The following is a 14,805-nucleotide window of genomic DNA, read 5'->3' as shown; positions in this document are numbered from 1 at the left end:
TTTAATGAATTTTACCCCTGGGTGTCAGGCCAATTCAAGGTTTAGAGGGGTGAAAGAGTGCAGAATGGCTTCCCCTGGATATCTTGCATCGAACAGTACCAGTGTTGATCTGGTAGACATTGTGAGTCTGGAGGAGATGGGGTTACAGACAAGCACAGAAATAAATACTATAAACTAGGAAACTCCACCCCCTGCTCATTTCACTCCCTGATCCCCCATATTTCTCAACTGAAGAAGCTAAGGGCTCCTGAACATAACAAAATGGCCGTTTTGAAGCTTTGAGAAGTTTTAACATTCATAGTCTCCAGTAACATTTTGCTCTTTAGTTCTGCATTTAAATTGACTTCAGCCTAGGATTTTAGATAAATTGGAAATCCTCATATCTAATTTTCGAGTTAACTGAGAAGGTTGAAATAAATTCTTGTCAAAGTTCTTTTGAATGACACAGATGTAAAGGGGTGCATGAATCCTTTCACTTTATCACTATGCAATTTGTGGGAAATTTTAGCTCAAAAAATTAATTACAAAAGAACCTATTGGAAATGTTTTTAAAAAGGCTGTGAAGTGCAAATCCTTGCGTCTGAAATAATTTTATACAAAATTTCAAGGCTGTAAGGTTTCCTAGACACTAGGGGCAGCCACTGACACCATTTCTATGACACTTTTTTTTTTAATAACAGAAAGAGAGAGAGAGAAATTTGCAAGAAACAGTAGAGGTTTTTAAAATGTTCACTCACCAAAAATGAGCAAGTCAGAAAATCACATCTTGCATCTTCAGCACGAAAAGTACGAACAAGACGGTACCTGTAGATAAAGTTTAAAAGACAGGAATAACGATATAAGCTTATGACATAGTTTCCCAATTATTATTTGCATCAGCATTCCTTAACTCTTGCCCTTCATTATTTTGAATGTAAACAACTCTAAATCTTCAACAAGAATTTAGCAATGACTAAAGAAATGTTTTTATTGAAATATGAAAAGCATAGAACTAACAATGATTTTCTCTAAAGAATTTTAAAAACTTTTTAAGAATGTCTAGGATTAAAGCTCAGGACAGGATATTTGCCATTACTTTTTTCCCATTAATTGCTTATAACTTTGGATAAAATTGTAGGGATCGCAAAGGGCACAACTTTACAAATGTGAGAGCATATAAGAAGTTGAAGTAATCAAATTATAGTGTTATTTAGTGAAATTTTACAGGGGCCGATCAAAGTTTTATTTTGTGGGTCCCCATTTTGTGAAAAAACAAATCATTTCAGTGAATTTTCTTTATTTTTATAAAAAAGAAATAATCATGAATTCCCATTTTTCCCCCTCTGGAAAAAGTTATATCAGGTAAAAAAATGAACTGATGCAATTGTTAAAAACTGAAATATATACAATGTTTTTTTTCCTCAGAAAAACTTCTGGTATTCCAGAAGAAAAGAATCTTCACATTTGTGTTCAAAATGATATTATTTACTGGCAAAGAAGGAATCATTTTGAAAATTAAGCACTAATTATTTTAAAAGCTAGCAATTTCCCAAAAAATGGGCAGCTACCAATAAAATTTTAAGTACTAAAATTGAATTAATAATGAATTAATTTAATAAATGAATTATCAGAATAAATAATAAAATTTGTCATTGTAAGCCTGCATATATCAAAAGAACTTCCATCCTTTCAAATGATTGAAACATGAGCAAGATGTAAAAAGATTGAAACCTCAAACTCATTTTAAAAAAGTTGAACCATGAACTACATAAAGCTCAGCTTTGATAAAAGCACAACTTACCTGCCATATATTAACTTTCTATTTAATGCAGAACCTCCATAACCACCATCTGGAGGAGAAACCTAATAAAAAAAATCCAGTTAAGTCTCATCAATTAACTGAGTATAAAATTATATTTAGCTGACACAGATTGAGACACATAAACTTTGTTTGTCTGGTCCTTGTTAATTTGGGTTTCTGCATAATGAGGATCAAATTTGTAGACATTTTAGTAAAAATTTTATGTTCACATAAAAAATAACTTAATACTAGAATTACAGAAAGGGTCATTTAGACCACAATCAAACTTTTCTTGCTAATTACTCTTCTGTATTTCGTAAAAAGCTTAATCCTTCTTTGACTTTTCCTAAATAATCGTGCGGTGTAATAATAAAAAGTTTTCAAGAAAATTTTAATTCTTTTAAACCCAAACTAAAAGGTTAGAACTAAAATTGTGGGTAGGTGTCATTTTGACCCTTTTGAGAAAACTGCACATACATTTACTGATGCTGAAACAGAGCAGGAACTCAAAAATGTCTCTTAGAACATATCATTTTAAGAACCTGAAGCATTTACATTGTTTTTGTATATAAAAGGAACCATTGGCTGCTAGCTTCTGAAATGCAACTGAAACAGAACTGGTTTTTTAAAAGGCATTTTATACTTTTTAAAAATATTTTGTTATGTACCCTGAAAATCTCTGTATTCTTTGAATAAACTGCATTTATTATAAATATGCTTATTTTAAACTGATTTTTAAAAATATTTAACATTACAGAGGGAACTTTTTTTTAAAAAAAAATCAGGAAACAAGACATTAATTTTAACATGGTAAATCACAGTATAACTTCTTTAAAACATTTTAACAAGAAAGATGCACATATCTTAATATATAAAAAAACTTATAAAAATTCTCCCCCAAATTCAAAAAATCCCCCCCGGGAATCTGAAGTAAAGGGGGACATTCCCCCCTAGAAATTGAACCCTATTTCAAACCCGGTATTAGAAAAAGAAAGTAAAAAGAGTGTTTTTCGTTACGTACAATGTATTATCAATCATTCTGCATGACTGGGGGGGGGGATGCTTATCAGCACTTATTCCCGCTTGTCGACTCAACCGAATGTTCGTTTCACTGTCGTTCACCTCAGCGGAACTCCATAGTGGATGACGTCACATTGAAGCTTCTAGTTGGAATCTGATGGCACGTGTGCTCAGCGATAGCAGAGAGGAGTGTCTGTTCATCTGACTTGGATATGCTAATGACCTTGGGATATTTAAAAAAACGCACTCAGTTTACGTTCACTCGCTCTCTCTTTGCTTATCTCTCATCATCATAGGCAGTTGCTTTGTCGGCATTTGAACTTGCTTGTTCGTGCCACTCGACTCTCTACAATATCATGAGCTTGTAGTAGTTTATTTCCTAATGGGTTTATAGCTTTATATTGAAGCTTCAGTTGATAACAGTCATACAGTTTATATTTCATCATTTTTATGTTACTCATCTCGTACATAGTAGCACCTAGCATGTGGTGTGCCATAATTTGTATCTGAATGTGAGATAGAATTAATTGTTACGTTTTTAGTACATTGTATCATTTACAGACAGTTTTTAGATTTACATTTTGTTGTTCAATAAGCATTGTTCAAGTTTGAAATAGTATATTAGTCTTATTCAAAAACTCACTCTGCAAATATTCAATGAAATATAGAGGGGACATTATTAGATTAGAAAGTCTCAACATGATGCGGCGCTTACAAAAGGAGAGACACATACTCAGGAAAATAAAGTAAACAAATCAAAACTAAAACAAACTTCTTTTTAAAACTGACAGCTGATTCAAAAAAGTTCATTTTCTATAAAACTCATGAATTTTTTTAAAAGAAACAATGCTCATACAATACTCTGTGACTTTTTTAAACATATATATAAGCTTTAGAAGCTGGATTTTTTAAAGACTAGAATGAATTCTGTCAATTTTATCAACAAAATATAGCCAGACATTTTTCAAACATTTTAAGTTGTTTAAAATTTATGACAAAACTTTCATAAAATTATAAACACAAAAAAAAACCTACCGCTCTTTTTGGCAGTCGAAGCGCACAGTTAGTAGGGGCATTTCTCCTGCCATGAGGCTCTGGGCACTTATGAGGACTAAATACGAAAACAAATAAATAAGTTTAAAAAAAAAAAGATTAGCAAATAATTTAAACAAATTAAGCAGTTATGTCCCCATTCTCTAACAACTACCACATGCTATGGGAGCTTTCACTATCAAATTCAAATTAAATATTGCCACAAATTTATACTGAATTCAACTGAAACACTTGTTAGTGATGATATGAAAGAAGTAATACAAGCATCAAATCTAAAAAAAAAATGTAATTTATATTTTTTTCTCTTTTAAAACATCAAACAAAATCACACCAATGGTCAACAACAGCATCTTTTATTTTTAATTTTAATACAATCAGAATGACCTAAAACGACAGAAAATATTTTTTGTCTCATCTCAGAGCGATACATTTTAAAAGTTATTTACAACTAAGAATAAATTAGTTTTGTTTTTCTGCTGAAACAGGGAGTCACTTGACTCTCCGAGAAGTGACGTGATATGTGCCTCGCTTCGCAGTTATTAATGTCTGTTTGCTTTAGTAGGGTGCTTTAGGCATTTCTGTGTTAAGTTTGGGTATTTATTTAGGTAATTTTTTTATTTATTTTTCTATCAAAAATGTGTTTTTTTTTTTTTTTTTTTTTTTTGTGATTATAACATGATTGAATGTTATCAGTTTCCAAACCACATCTTAACTTCAAAAAAAAAAACATCTACTATATATTCAGAAGGAACTCGTCCATTCTTTCCCTGTGCTTGCTTGCGCTATTGCTCAAATTTTCGAGAATTCTCCCAATTTACCCTAGGGAAGTGAAGAATGCACAGATTAAAGGGGAATGACACTTTCCAGGAATTTTGAGCGATCGCACACCTGCAGGTGGTCAATGGTCACTTGAGACATTTGTGGATTTGTTTTAGATGAACAGAAGGCATCACATAAACATGAATCAAAGAATTGATCTTAATATATCCAGAATCCTAAACATTTCCTTGAATCATTTTAGTCAAGGAATTGATCTTGCTTTGAAAGCATATTAATGCGGGCAGAAATTCAATTAATTTCATACATCAAATACAGAAGTTATTTTAAGAATTATAAAAAGTGATTCACCAACTTTTTTTTGCTTTTTATGCTCAAAAATAAGAAAGAACTATCGCTCTTTTAGTAACTAAAAAAAAAAGGTTTGTCCATGCTTAATTTCGCTTAAACATTGATTTATATGAAAAATTATTTTTATAGTTTATATGTCTTATATGTTCTATGTTCTATTAAGGTTACTTATTTTTCGAAGTTCTCCCAACTTCAACAATAACTTTTTTAGGCCCTTTCTTACATTTTTATAACCATTGATTTGTGTTTTTTCTTTTTTTCTTTTTTTTTTTTTTTTTTTTTTTTTGCATTAATTTTAAGAATTGAAAACAATGAGAAAAAATTGTTTTAAAGAAATTATAAAGCTTAAAGTTACTCAAGCTTAAAGTTCTATTTTCATTCAATTTTAGTTTTTCTTTAAAATTATTACTATTAGTATTATTTTAAAACTGATATTTCCAACAAATGCTCATAGGGTAAATTAGAATTTAAAAAAATATATATTTAAATTTTCTGAAAGCTTGGAAACATAGACTTTGTTAGAACACCAAAATATTAACTATTAATTCAAAATACATATTTTTGCAAAAACATTTAAAAAGTGAAACAGTATTGTACTTATTTTGTTCTTATATCCTTTGTCCACAATCTCTAGCTTTTTTTGATGAAGTTGAATATTTTAAAAAGAAATTGAACTAGAACTGATTGAAATATCACATTTTGCATCAAACAATACATCTTAGATATTCTAATATACCTTTTCTATGATTTTTTTTTTGCGTACATGTTTTTGGCATTAAAATAACGTGTTTCATTTTTCTTAAGTTGCTTACAAATTTTTTTTGGGTTAGCAGCAATATTAAAAAGGATTTTGCAGTTAATCAGTGCCATAAATTTTCAAATATAACTTTAATAACATTGTATTTGAATTGAAAGGGAAGATTAAAATCGCATGTGTGCTGCATTCCATCTATCTTTGGTCAGTCAAACCACAAACTTATTAACCCTACAGCCCATCTGCTTTTATTTTCTCATTTATAGTAATTATCCCGACTCATTAAGCGCTAACTTAAAAAGTAAACCAAAAAATCACACCTCTGAGCTTCCAGATACATCTCTGATTTCAGTTGAAAAAAAAATGCTGGTTTGTAACGTTTTATTTTCTACAAATTATAGATGCAAGATTTCAAAAGTCCTTGTTCAATTGCACAATAATCTTTGAAAATCGAAAATGTATTAAAAATATTAAATGTACATAACAAAATAAAGAAATTTAGAGGAGCATCAGCGTTAAACTCCCATTGAAAAACGTATTGAGAGGGAAAAGAGGCATGGTGTACTGTGGCACAATCCAGGAGGTCAGGCTGATCAGAAGCTGTTTCTTCTTGCGGCGCTTTTAGGGCAATTACAATGCTTAATAAGTATTTAATGAATTTTTTGTGTGGAACACGAATTGGATTTTCAGATCCAGGAGATCATTTTTGATAAGTTAGCATAAAAATTTGCAAAATTTACAAGTTGCTGTTGTTGTCCATTGGCAAATGAAACAGATTTCATAATTGATCTGCAAATGAAGGGTTGCCACAGGAAAAGTGCAATAAAAAAGGAGAAAATGGACTGTGATAAATGAAGTAATGAATTATAGTGCAGTTGAAAATGACACAGGTGTGAAAAGTGGACATCTTTTTTGTCGACAGATTTAAAACAAATGTACAATGAAAAAAGATAACTTCATTCATTTATTTTTGCTCACGAAACAGTAGGACTCGACCGATGCATCGGCCTGGCCGATGCATCGGCGCCGATGGTTCAACAATTTAGCCATCGGCATCGGCGGCCGATGTTAACTTGCAGGAAACATCGGCCCATCGGCCTTAAAAACATCGAAAAGCGGATGGAACTGGCCGATGTTTTTTTTTAAAAAAAGACCTTTGTTTTACTTTTTAATACAAAATAAAGGGAGTTATTGTTTTCAAACAAAATTGTTTACTTAAATTTCAGTATGAATTTATATTTTAGTCACCCCTGAAAGAGTTTTTAATACTGCATTCAAGTACCAAACACGTTAATTATTGCGCTGTTTCTTGCAGCTGTATGTACGTATGTATCTCTAATAAGTCATAACTAAAAAATGGTAAGCTGTAGAAGGCTAAATTTTCGCCTTTGGGAAGTGCGCACGTTTCAGTTGTGACTTTTCCTTTTTGTTTTCGATCGGATGTTCTAAAAAGCCTGTTAACTGATTTTTTGTGGCTATTAATTACTTATTTCAATGCAAAACTAATATAGCGTCTGAGACTGACGATCATTTGGTGATATATTGCAGAATTGGAGACTATGGAAACAAATATGAGATGGCGAAACCGATTTTGTTTCATTTTGTTCGATTCCCGTTGAACCAACGCGACGGTAATTTTTAATTTTTCGATGTTTGTAATATGAATCTCAGTAATGCAGTCTTTTCTGTATCGCTTCTGCGGGCGGAGCTACAAGTTTGGGGCCCGTCAAAATACATTTTGGGGCCGTATTTCTCTATCACAGAAGTTGTAAAACATGTATCAAAAGCATTTTTGTAACTCCTACGGTGTCCCTATGGTTATGGGGCTTCTCGCGTAATTGCAACATTTGCTACATTTTAAAATCCGCCACTGCACGTCAAAACAAACTCGGGTGCAAGTTTTAAAAGGGTTTTTCTGCTCAATGTATATTATTATTTTGAACTCCATTTTTTACGACTATTTTTTGTATTTCCGAGAACACTTGCGTGCTCCTCCTCCCACTCCCTCAACTTCTGAAATTCAACTAAAGTTGTACTTCTGAGTTGTTCAAAACTAACACCATTCATAAAATTAGAGATTTTTTTTTCAAGTTTTATCTATTGTTTAGGAAGAATTTAGAGCATTAATTAGAAATTGATTAAAGACGTTTTGAATGGTGACATAATTCGGAAAACAAAGGGATTTTGAATTTTTTCTTCAGAAGTGCTGAAGTAAATTCAGAAACTCTTCCGAGGCGTTGGTGGTAGCGTTTCTGTACTAAAAAAATTAAGCCGAAGTTGGGGCCGAAGTTTAACATTGTGAATTACTCCAAAATCAGAGGGTGACCCCCTAATCCGCCCTCGTCGTTTCAAGCATTTCTTAAATATTTAGCAATTATTTATTTTGGTCAAGAAATGTCATTTTGCGTATTTTTTATACTTGTTTCACCTATATTTTGTAATGCGCCACCTTTTTTGCATCATTAATAGCAATCGATTTTTTTTTCTGTTGTAACTATTTTTATGTATTTATATAAAATCAAAGAATAAGTTATTTTCGTTTTCATCATATGTTTAATAATATGTTATAGAAAAGTTTCAAGGATTTTCTACAATGCAATTTTTTAAATTTCAGAAAATTATTGTTAAATTGAAAAATTTAATTTGAACGTGTTTGTAGTGCTTCATAAAAGATTAATCAATCAAATTGTTCAATATTACGTGTGCAAACATCAAATCAAGTAGTATATATATATGTATTCAGTTATTAACTTGGTGTAAATATTGAGTTTGTTTATTGTAGCTGCGTTTTATAAACCTCGCTCATTTCATGGCTATTTCTTTTTTCCGCAAAATTTATGTCACTGTTATACATTTCATGAAAAATGCCAACTTTTCTATTCATAAATTTTAAATAAGTATAAAAATATTCCTGTTATGATTTAATGTTGTAATTTATCCGTTACCTTTTTTATTTAGCTTGATGACTAAAAAATGTTTGCGTGCAATCTTTCCATTTTAATAGCGTAATTTGTTGACGGTTTCATAGTTTTTTTTTTTTTTTGAATGATTAAACAACATAATTTAATGCTTTTTAACTATGTTTAGTTTACCTGAATCCAAACATTATTACAATATTACTGAAATCTTAGTTATATGTTCAATTAAAAAAAAATCAATTGGTTATTAAACAGTCTTTGTTTTTCTTCTTCTTTTTTTCTTTTTTTGGTTGTTGTTCTTTCTCTTTCATCATACAGCAGTCAAAGAAGGAGAAGCATAACTACACCCTATACAGATTGTACGTAGTACGATCCAAAAGTTCGAGGGACAAGCTGTATAAAACCTTACCCAGAATAGTTCACATTACCGAAGCACATCCACCTACAAAAGGTCATCTTGAGGGACTATGTACTTCTGCCAGTGTTCATATAACTTTTGGAAAAACTCCTGGAAGCCATTTTTTTGGTACCTTCTGTGATGCAGCTTTATCTTCTCCTGACGGAAGAAAACGGCGTCCATGCAAATGTTTTTTTTTTTTTTTTGCTGGGAACAGGTAAAAGTCACACGGAGCTAAGTCTGACGAAACGTGATGTTATTGGTTTGTCATATCAGAGTATTGACCAATTGAACCGTGCATCCTCAACATGAAAGTCGCTTTCTTCCCCACGATGAAGTCAAAGCAGCAACGAAAGAGGTCTTACAGGAAGTTGCAATAAATGTCTTTCAGGAGTTCTTCTAAAAGCTATACGAACGGTGGCAGAAGTGCATAGTCGTTCAAGGTGACTATTTTGTAGATAGATTCACGGTAAATTTGTATACAACTTGTCCTCGAACTTTTAGATCATACTACCTACGCATGAGTTTTCAACTTACTATTTCATAACGTTTTTGAGTGACGTAAGTTTACGCGCATGAAAACATCACAAGATAATTTGCGATAATTAACTAAGGAGGCTTTCAAAATGGATATTTCGGTCATCTATATGTTCTTAGATACACATGCAATGTACATATTTGCCGAAAAAACTTGTGAAGTTTAAATTGGATGATCGTAAAATAAAAATTTAGGTCGAAATCTGATTTTTTTGGGGGGAGGGGGGGGAGGATTACAATTCCTTATTCGTAGAAAGGAAGTAAAGTGAAATGAATCAATGATCCTTTAAATCCCTGACAATCTTATCAATTTATTTCTGTTAGATTTTTTTTTTTTTTGCTATCGGCCAACAGCATCGGCCATCGGCCATTTGGAGGAAAACAATCGGCCATCGGCCATCGGCCATCTTTGAACAATCGGCCAACAATCGGCATCGGCCCATCGGCCAAAAAATGCCATCGGTCGAGCCCTACTAAACAGTTCAATTTAATTTCACATTTAATACCCTCTCTCTCTCTGTTTTTCCCCCAAGAACACTAAGGTCTTCTGTTACAATAAGTTGGACCTTTATAAGTACAGCAGTACTTTAAAAGAATATTGACTACTTTTGCCTATAACTCAATTTACCAACTTAAATTTTTCTTCTAAATTTTCAACGACTCTTTTCAAGCTCAGTTTTTTTTTTTTTTTTTTTTGTGGAACAGTAGAGCAGCCACAGAAGGGTTTTTTGGGGTTAAAAACTCCCCGTAGAAATGCGACACATTCATTTTTTCCATACAAATAAAGGTGGAAAAAGTATTGAAATTTGTCCAAATGGAACACGTGACAAGAAATCACAAATAACTTTTGGATTTTTAATCAATCAAGTAATATTTTGTGTGATAAGCACCTCCACTTGCATAAGAGGACTAAAATGGGCTTATGGCAGTGATGCAGTGGGGGGGGGGGGGACACCCCCCGAAGCTATTGGTTAAAACATAAATGCAAATTCTACTGCAGTAGTTTATGCATATGAAAGGGCTGTTTTAATCAAAAAATCCCCTTCAGAAGGTATTTTTGATGAAAAAATCCCCTCCAGAAGGTATTTCTGGCTGCGTTACTGTCTTATGATATAGGGTGTAAAGATAAATGGTCTAATGATCCTAATGTTTTCATGTTAGAAATATGAATTAAAAAGAAAGCAAAAACTTTCAATTTTGAAAACGCCTCATAGAAAATGTTTCTGGATGTGTCGATTTCAGTCTTTTTTTTTTCTTCATTTCATTTCTTAACTTTAGCTTTTTTTTTTCTTATTTCTCTCGGGTATCACGACTAAGCGAATAACAGCATTTTGTGTGCTAAGCTAATATGTTCTGTGATTTGGACGAGTATAATTAGAGTACTGTGATGATTATTGGAAAGAAGCAAAACTTAATTTTTGTTTTTTCTTTTTTTTTTTTTTTTAATTTAGAGGTGTTTTCCAGCATCTGCCAGGAATGCTACCTATTTTTTGTGGAATAAGGCCCTTATTCATACTTTTTATTAATACTTTTTTTTTTTAAGTGATCAGAACTATTATGCAAATATTTCAAAACTTGGCGAAAATTGAAACAAAACCATCAACTTAGCACTTTAAGTAGTGAATGAGGGTATACGCCCAAAATGTCGCGGGCCAAAATGTCGCGGCCAAAATGTCGCCGTCCCAAAATGTCGCCGTCCCAAAATGTCGCCGTCCCAAAATGTCACCGGTCCAAAATGTCGCCGTCCCAAAATTTCGCCAGTCCGAAATGTCGCCGGTCCAAAATATCGCCGTCCCAAAATGTCGCCGTCCCAAAATGTCGCTGGTCCAAAATGTCGCCGGTCCAAAATGTCGCCGGCCCAAAATGTCGCCGGCCCAAAATGTCGCCGGTCCAAAATGTCGCCAGTCCAAAATGTCGCCATTCCACAATGTCGCCGGCCCAAAATGTCGCCAGTCCAAAATATCGCCGGTTCAAAATGTCGCCAGTCCAAAATGTCGCCTGTCCAAAATGTCGCCGGCCCAAAATTCGCTAGTTCAATTGGTACGAAAAATTTAATTGTACGTCGATGCTTTTCAGCATAAAAGTTGCGAAAGAATATTAATTGCCTTTCAAAGTAAGTTCCTTCAAAAATTCCAAACGTTTTCTCCTGTCTTAATTCGTAAGCATCAGATTAATAGTTTTCAGAAAAACATACGTTTTTCTGTATGCTATTAAGAACGTAAACATGCGAAAGGCTGCTGCAACGGATTTCTCTTTCTCGTTTAATCTGATTAATAATAATACTCAAGATGTAAAGCAAAGGATCAAGATGTAACGCAAGGATTCAGACAAAAAATTGGTATGGAAGTAAAACTAAACTGTTCTAAACGCGAATGAAAGAATAGTGAGGAGCTATGTGAATATGGCAAGAGAATAGGCGGTTTGTATTTTTTGGCGTAATGAAATAAAAACAAATAACTTCTTCACTCTAGCATATTATTACCTTAGCGACAAGTCAGTAATTTAGGGGATCAGGCGGAATGGCCCCCGATTTTGAAATTTTTTTTTTTATATATACAAGTGGAAGTGCTTTTTATAGCAATCCTATGAAATTTGCATTGGTTATATGCCCGTTATCCTCCCTCTCCCCTTTCACTAGAAAAATTCGAAATCACGGGCCAGGATGGAAATCAAGTAGAAAGGTATCTTAATGAAATTTAATTTTCTCATAGATTTTTTAATATCACCCTAAGAACTGTAAAAAAAAAAAAAAAAAACTGTACGTTTTCAGTGAGATATACGTTGGTTAAAGTAAGATCAAAACTGTTCTGAGACTTTTTCTGGAAATGAAACTGAAGAAGTTTAACAAGACTGCTCGAGACCTTCCTCTGAGAGGACATTTGTATGTCCTTTGCGACCGGGATTTTGGGACAGCAAAACAAATGTTTAACAGAGATGACAGATTATTGCCGTGGAAACTCTGTCTTATGAGTAAAATTCTGAAATTACGTCGAAATCTTCACCGTCAAATCTTTTGAAATCAATGAAACCCGTAATTGCTAAAACAGGTGTCTTTCACTCAGATTTTTGAAAAACGACTCTACGCGATGACAAATATTTTCAATTCTCAACATTCATGAAATTTATATATTCGATAGAACATCAAGGGGGACAATTTCAGAACAGCTATTTTATTAGAGGTTTTCAAGAGGATACTTTCATGCTTGCGAAGTAGCGCTCGTCAGCTGAATCACATTTTCCAATTTTAAATTGAAAAGAAAAAATTTCACAATGTAGGGTGAAATAACTGATATCAATGAGATTATTCAGATCAATTTTGACCTAGACTTATTTTTAAAATGAGTTTCAAAAAGTAATAGTTCTAGCTCAATATAGCTTGGTAATTCAGAAAGAAAAGAATACTGATAATAATAATAATAAACAAATAAGTTTTTCCCTCTCAGAAAAAAATGCTGTTTTAATTATTGAATTTTTACTACGCAAATTGTATAAGAATGCAAACTCAGTTTTTATTTAACACCCACGCTAGTTAAAGTGCTACAAAAATGAGAGGAATACACGGCTAATTTAGATTTTATTGATATCTTGCTCAACCTCTCATATTTAAATTCAGTATATTTTTCATTGTTTATTTAATTACACTGACTCACGTAAACGATTACGAAACTCAACTTAGAACGAAAATAAGGCTTGTTTTCGTTTAATTTCACTTGCATACTACATTTTTGTATGAATCCTCGCATTACTTCTTGAGATATAGCAGTCACATAAAACGATTAAAAATATTCGGTGATCCATCCTTTTGGGATGACTGAAGCCAAAAGTAAATGAGCAACTCGCCCTTTAGGATATACCTGTAGACCAAATTTTGTCTTAACCCTTGTACAGTAGACCCTCGTTTTACGCGGGTGTTATGTTCCACGAAACCGCGTAAATTGAGACCTAATATCAAAAATAGGGAATGGGTTCAAAATAGGGATTAGGTTCCGTAGATAAAAAAAATACTTCATTCTAGTGATGACTAATTGTATGAAAAGTTTAATGTGTACTTATATCGATTTTTATGCATAATATGCATAAAGAAAACAAACTAATTTCGTGTTCTGTTTATGAAGAAGAGCTGGCTATGATAGTCTTTTGGTAGTCATTAAGAATTTTTCCTCTAATTCTTTGCTGAGCATTAACGCATCCATGACCACTTGCGTCATTTCCTTGATAAAATCTTCCTTTACTAACAAATCAGAAAAAAGATTATTTCTATTGTCTACGAATGGTTCAAAATTTTCAATGTGAGCGTTTTTGGTTGTGTGTCACCAGAGTCGGTATCCTCGTTGGTTTTGACCTCCTTTGTCACTCCTAAAAGCTCTTCTTCCAGTGAGTTCTGAATTGTGTGAGTTTAATCACTTTACTTCTATAATGGAAAAAGCTCTGGAACCAATCGCATAAAATGTCTCCAAGGACCCAAGTTCGATTATTAGCACGCCAAAATGCAGTTAGTTACGAGTAATCTGCAATCTATAGGAGTTTGGGTTTTGAAAGAGAGGAAAATGTTACCTGTTTGCATTGCCGCATCAGCGTAAAACCGAAACTCATCTGTGCGTAAATAAAATAAAGGTGTCAAATCTTCAACCGCGTATAATCGAAACCGCGTAAAATAAACCTGCTGAAAACAAGGGTCAACTGTATTACTTTTTGAGATATATCAGTCACAGATAAAAAAAAAAAGAAAGGAAAAAAAAACATTCGATTGCTCCACCCTCTGGTGTTATTGGCCCCAAAATCTGTCCCCCTGCTGCTTCCTAACATTTTATTTGATTCCGTTCATCATTTTTTGAGCAATGACAGTCACGCATATCGATGAAAACGTTCAGTTACTCCACTATCTTGAACGAATTGACGCAAAAAAACCACGCAGCCCTAAATCATGTATGGGTACTTACGGGTATCGTTCGAATTCTTACCACAGGTTTTGACGTAGAATGGCCCCAAAAAATCGGTCACATACAAACGCACACTATTCTTGAAGAAAAGTTTTAAAAAATTTATCGAACGTCAGAACTGAACGCCGTCAGAACGTTTTACAGTTGGTAGATAGCGAGTCACAAGAAATAAGATAACGTAACGCTTGTATTCTATTTGTTTGCTGAAAAACAGCCGAGAGTTGCGAATCAAAACGGAATAATCTTTTTAGAATTCATCAAGAAACTCAGTTAGTTCA

At 33.0% G+C, this 14,805-nt stretch overlaps 1 protein-coding gene across 1 annotated transcript in view; it reads right to left on the bottom strand.

Annotated features, from left to right (window-relative positions):
- Positions 1-14,805, bottom strand: part of LOC129225917 (DDB1- and CUL4-associated factor 1-like) — a 139,323-nt gene that overhangs the window by 48,139 nt on the left and 76,379 nt on the right. The window contains 3 exon segments of the mRNA XM_054860450.1: positions 738-804; positions 1,781-1,842; positions 3,836-3,911. Coding sequence (XP_054716425.1) covers positions 738-804; positions 1,781-1,842; positions 3,836-3,911 — 205 coding nt within the window.

The sequence above is a fragment of the Uloborus diversus genome, chromosome 7 (assembly GCF_026930045.1).
Source record: "Uloborus diversus isolate 005 chromosome 7, Udiv.v.3.1, whole genome shotgun sequence".
In the NCBI taxonomy this organism is placed as follows: Eukaryota; Metazoa; Arthropoda; class Arachnida; order Araneae; family Uloboridae; genus Uloborus; species Uloborus diversus.
The sequence above is the reverse complement of the archived record's forward strand: the minus strand, read 5'-3'. Positions and strand labels throughout refer to the sequence as shown.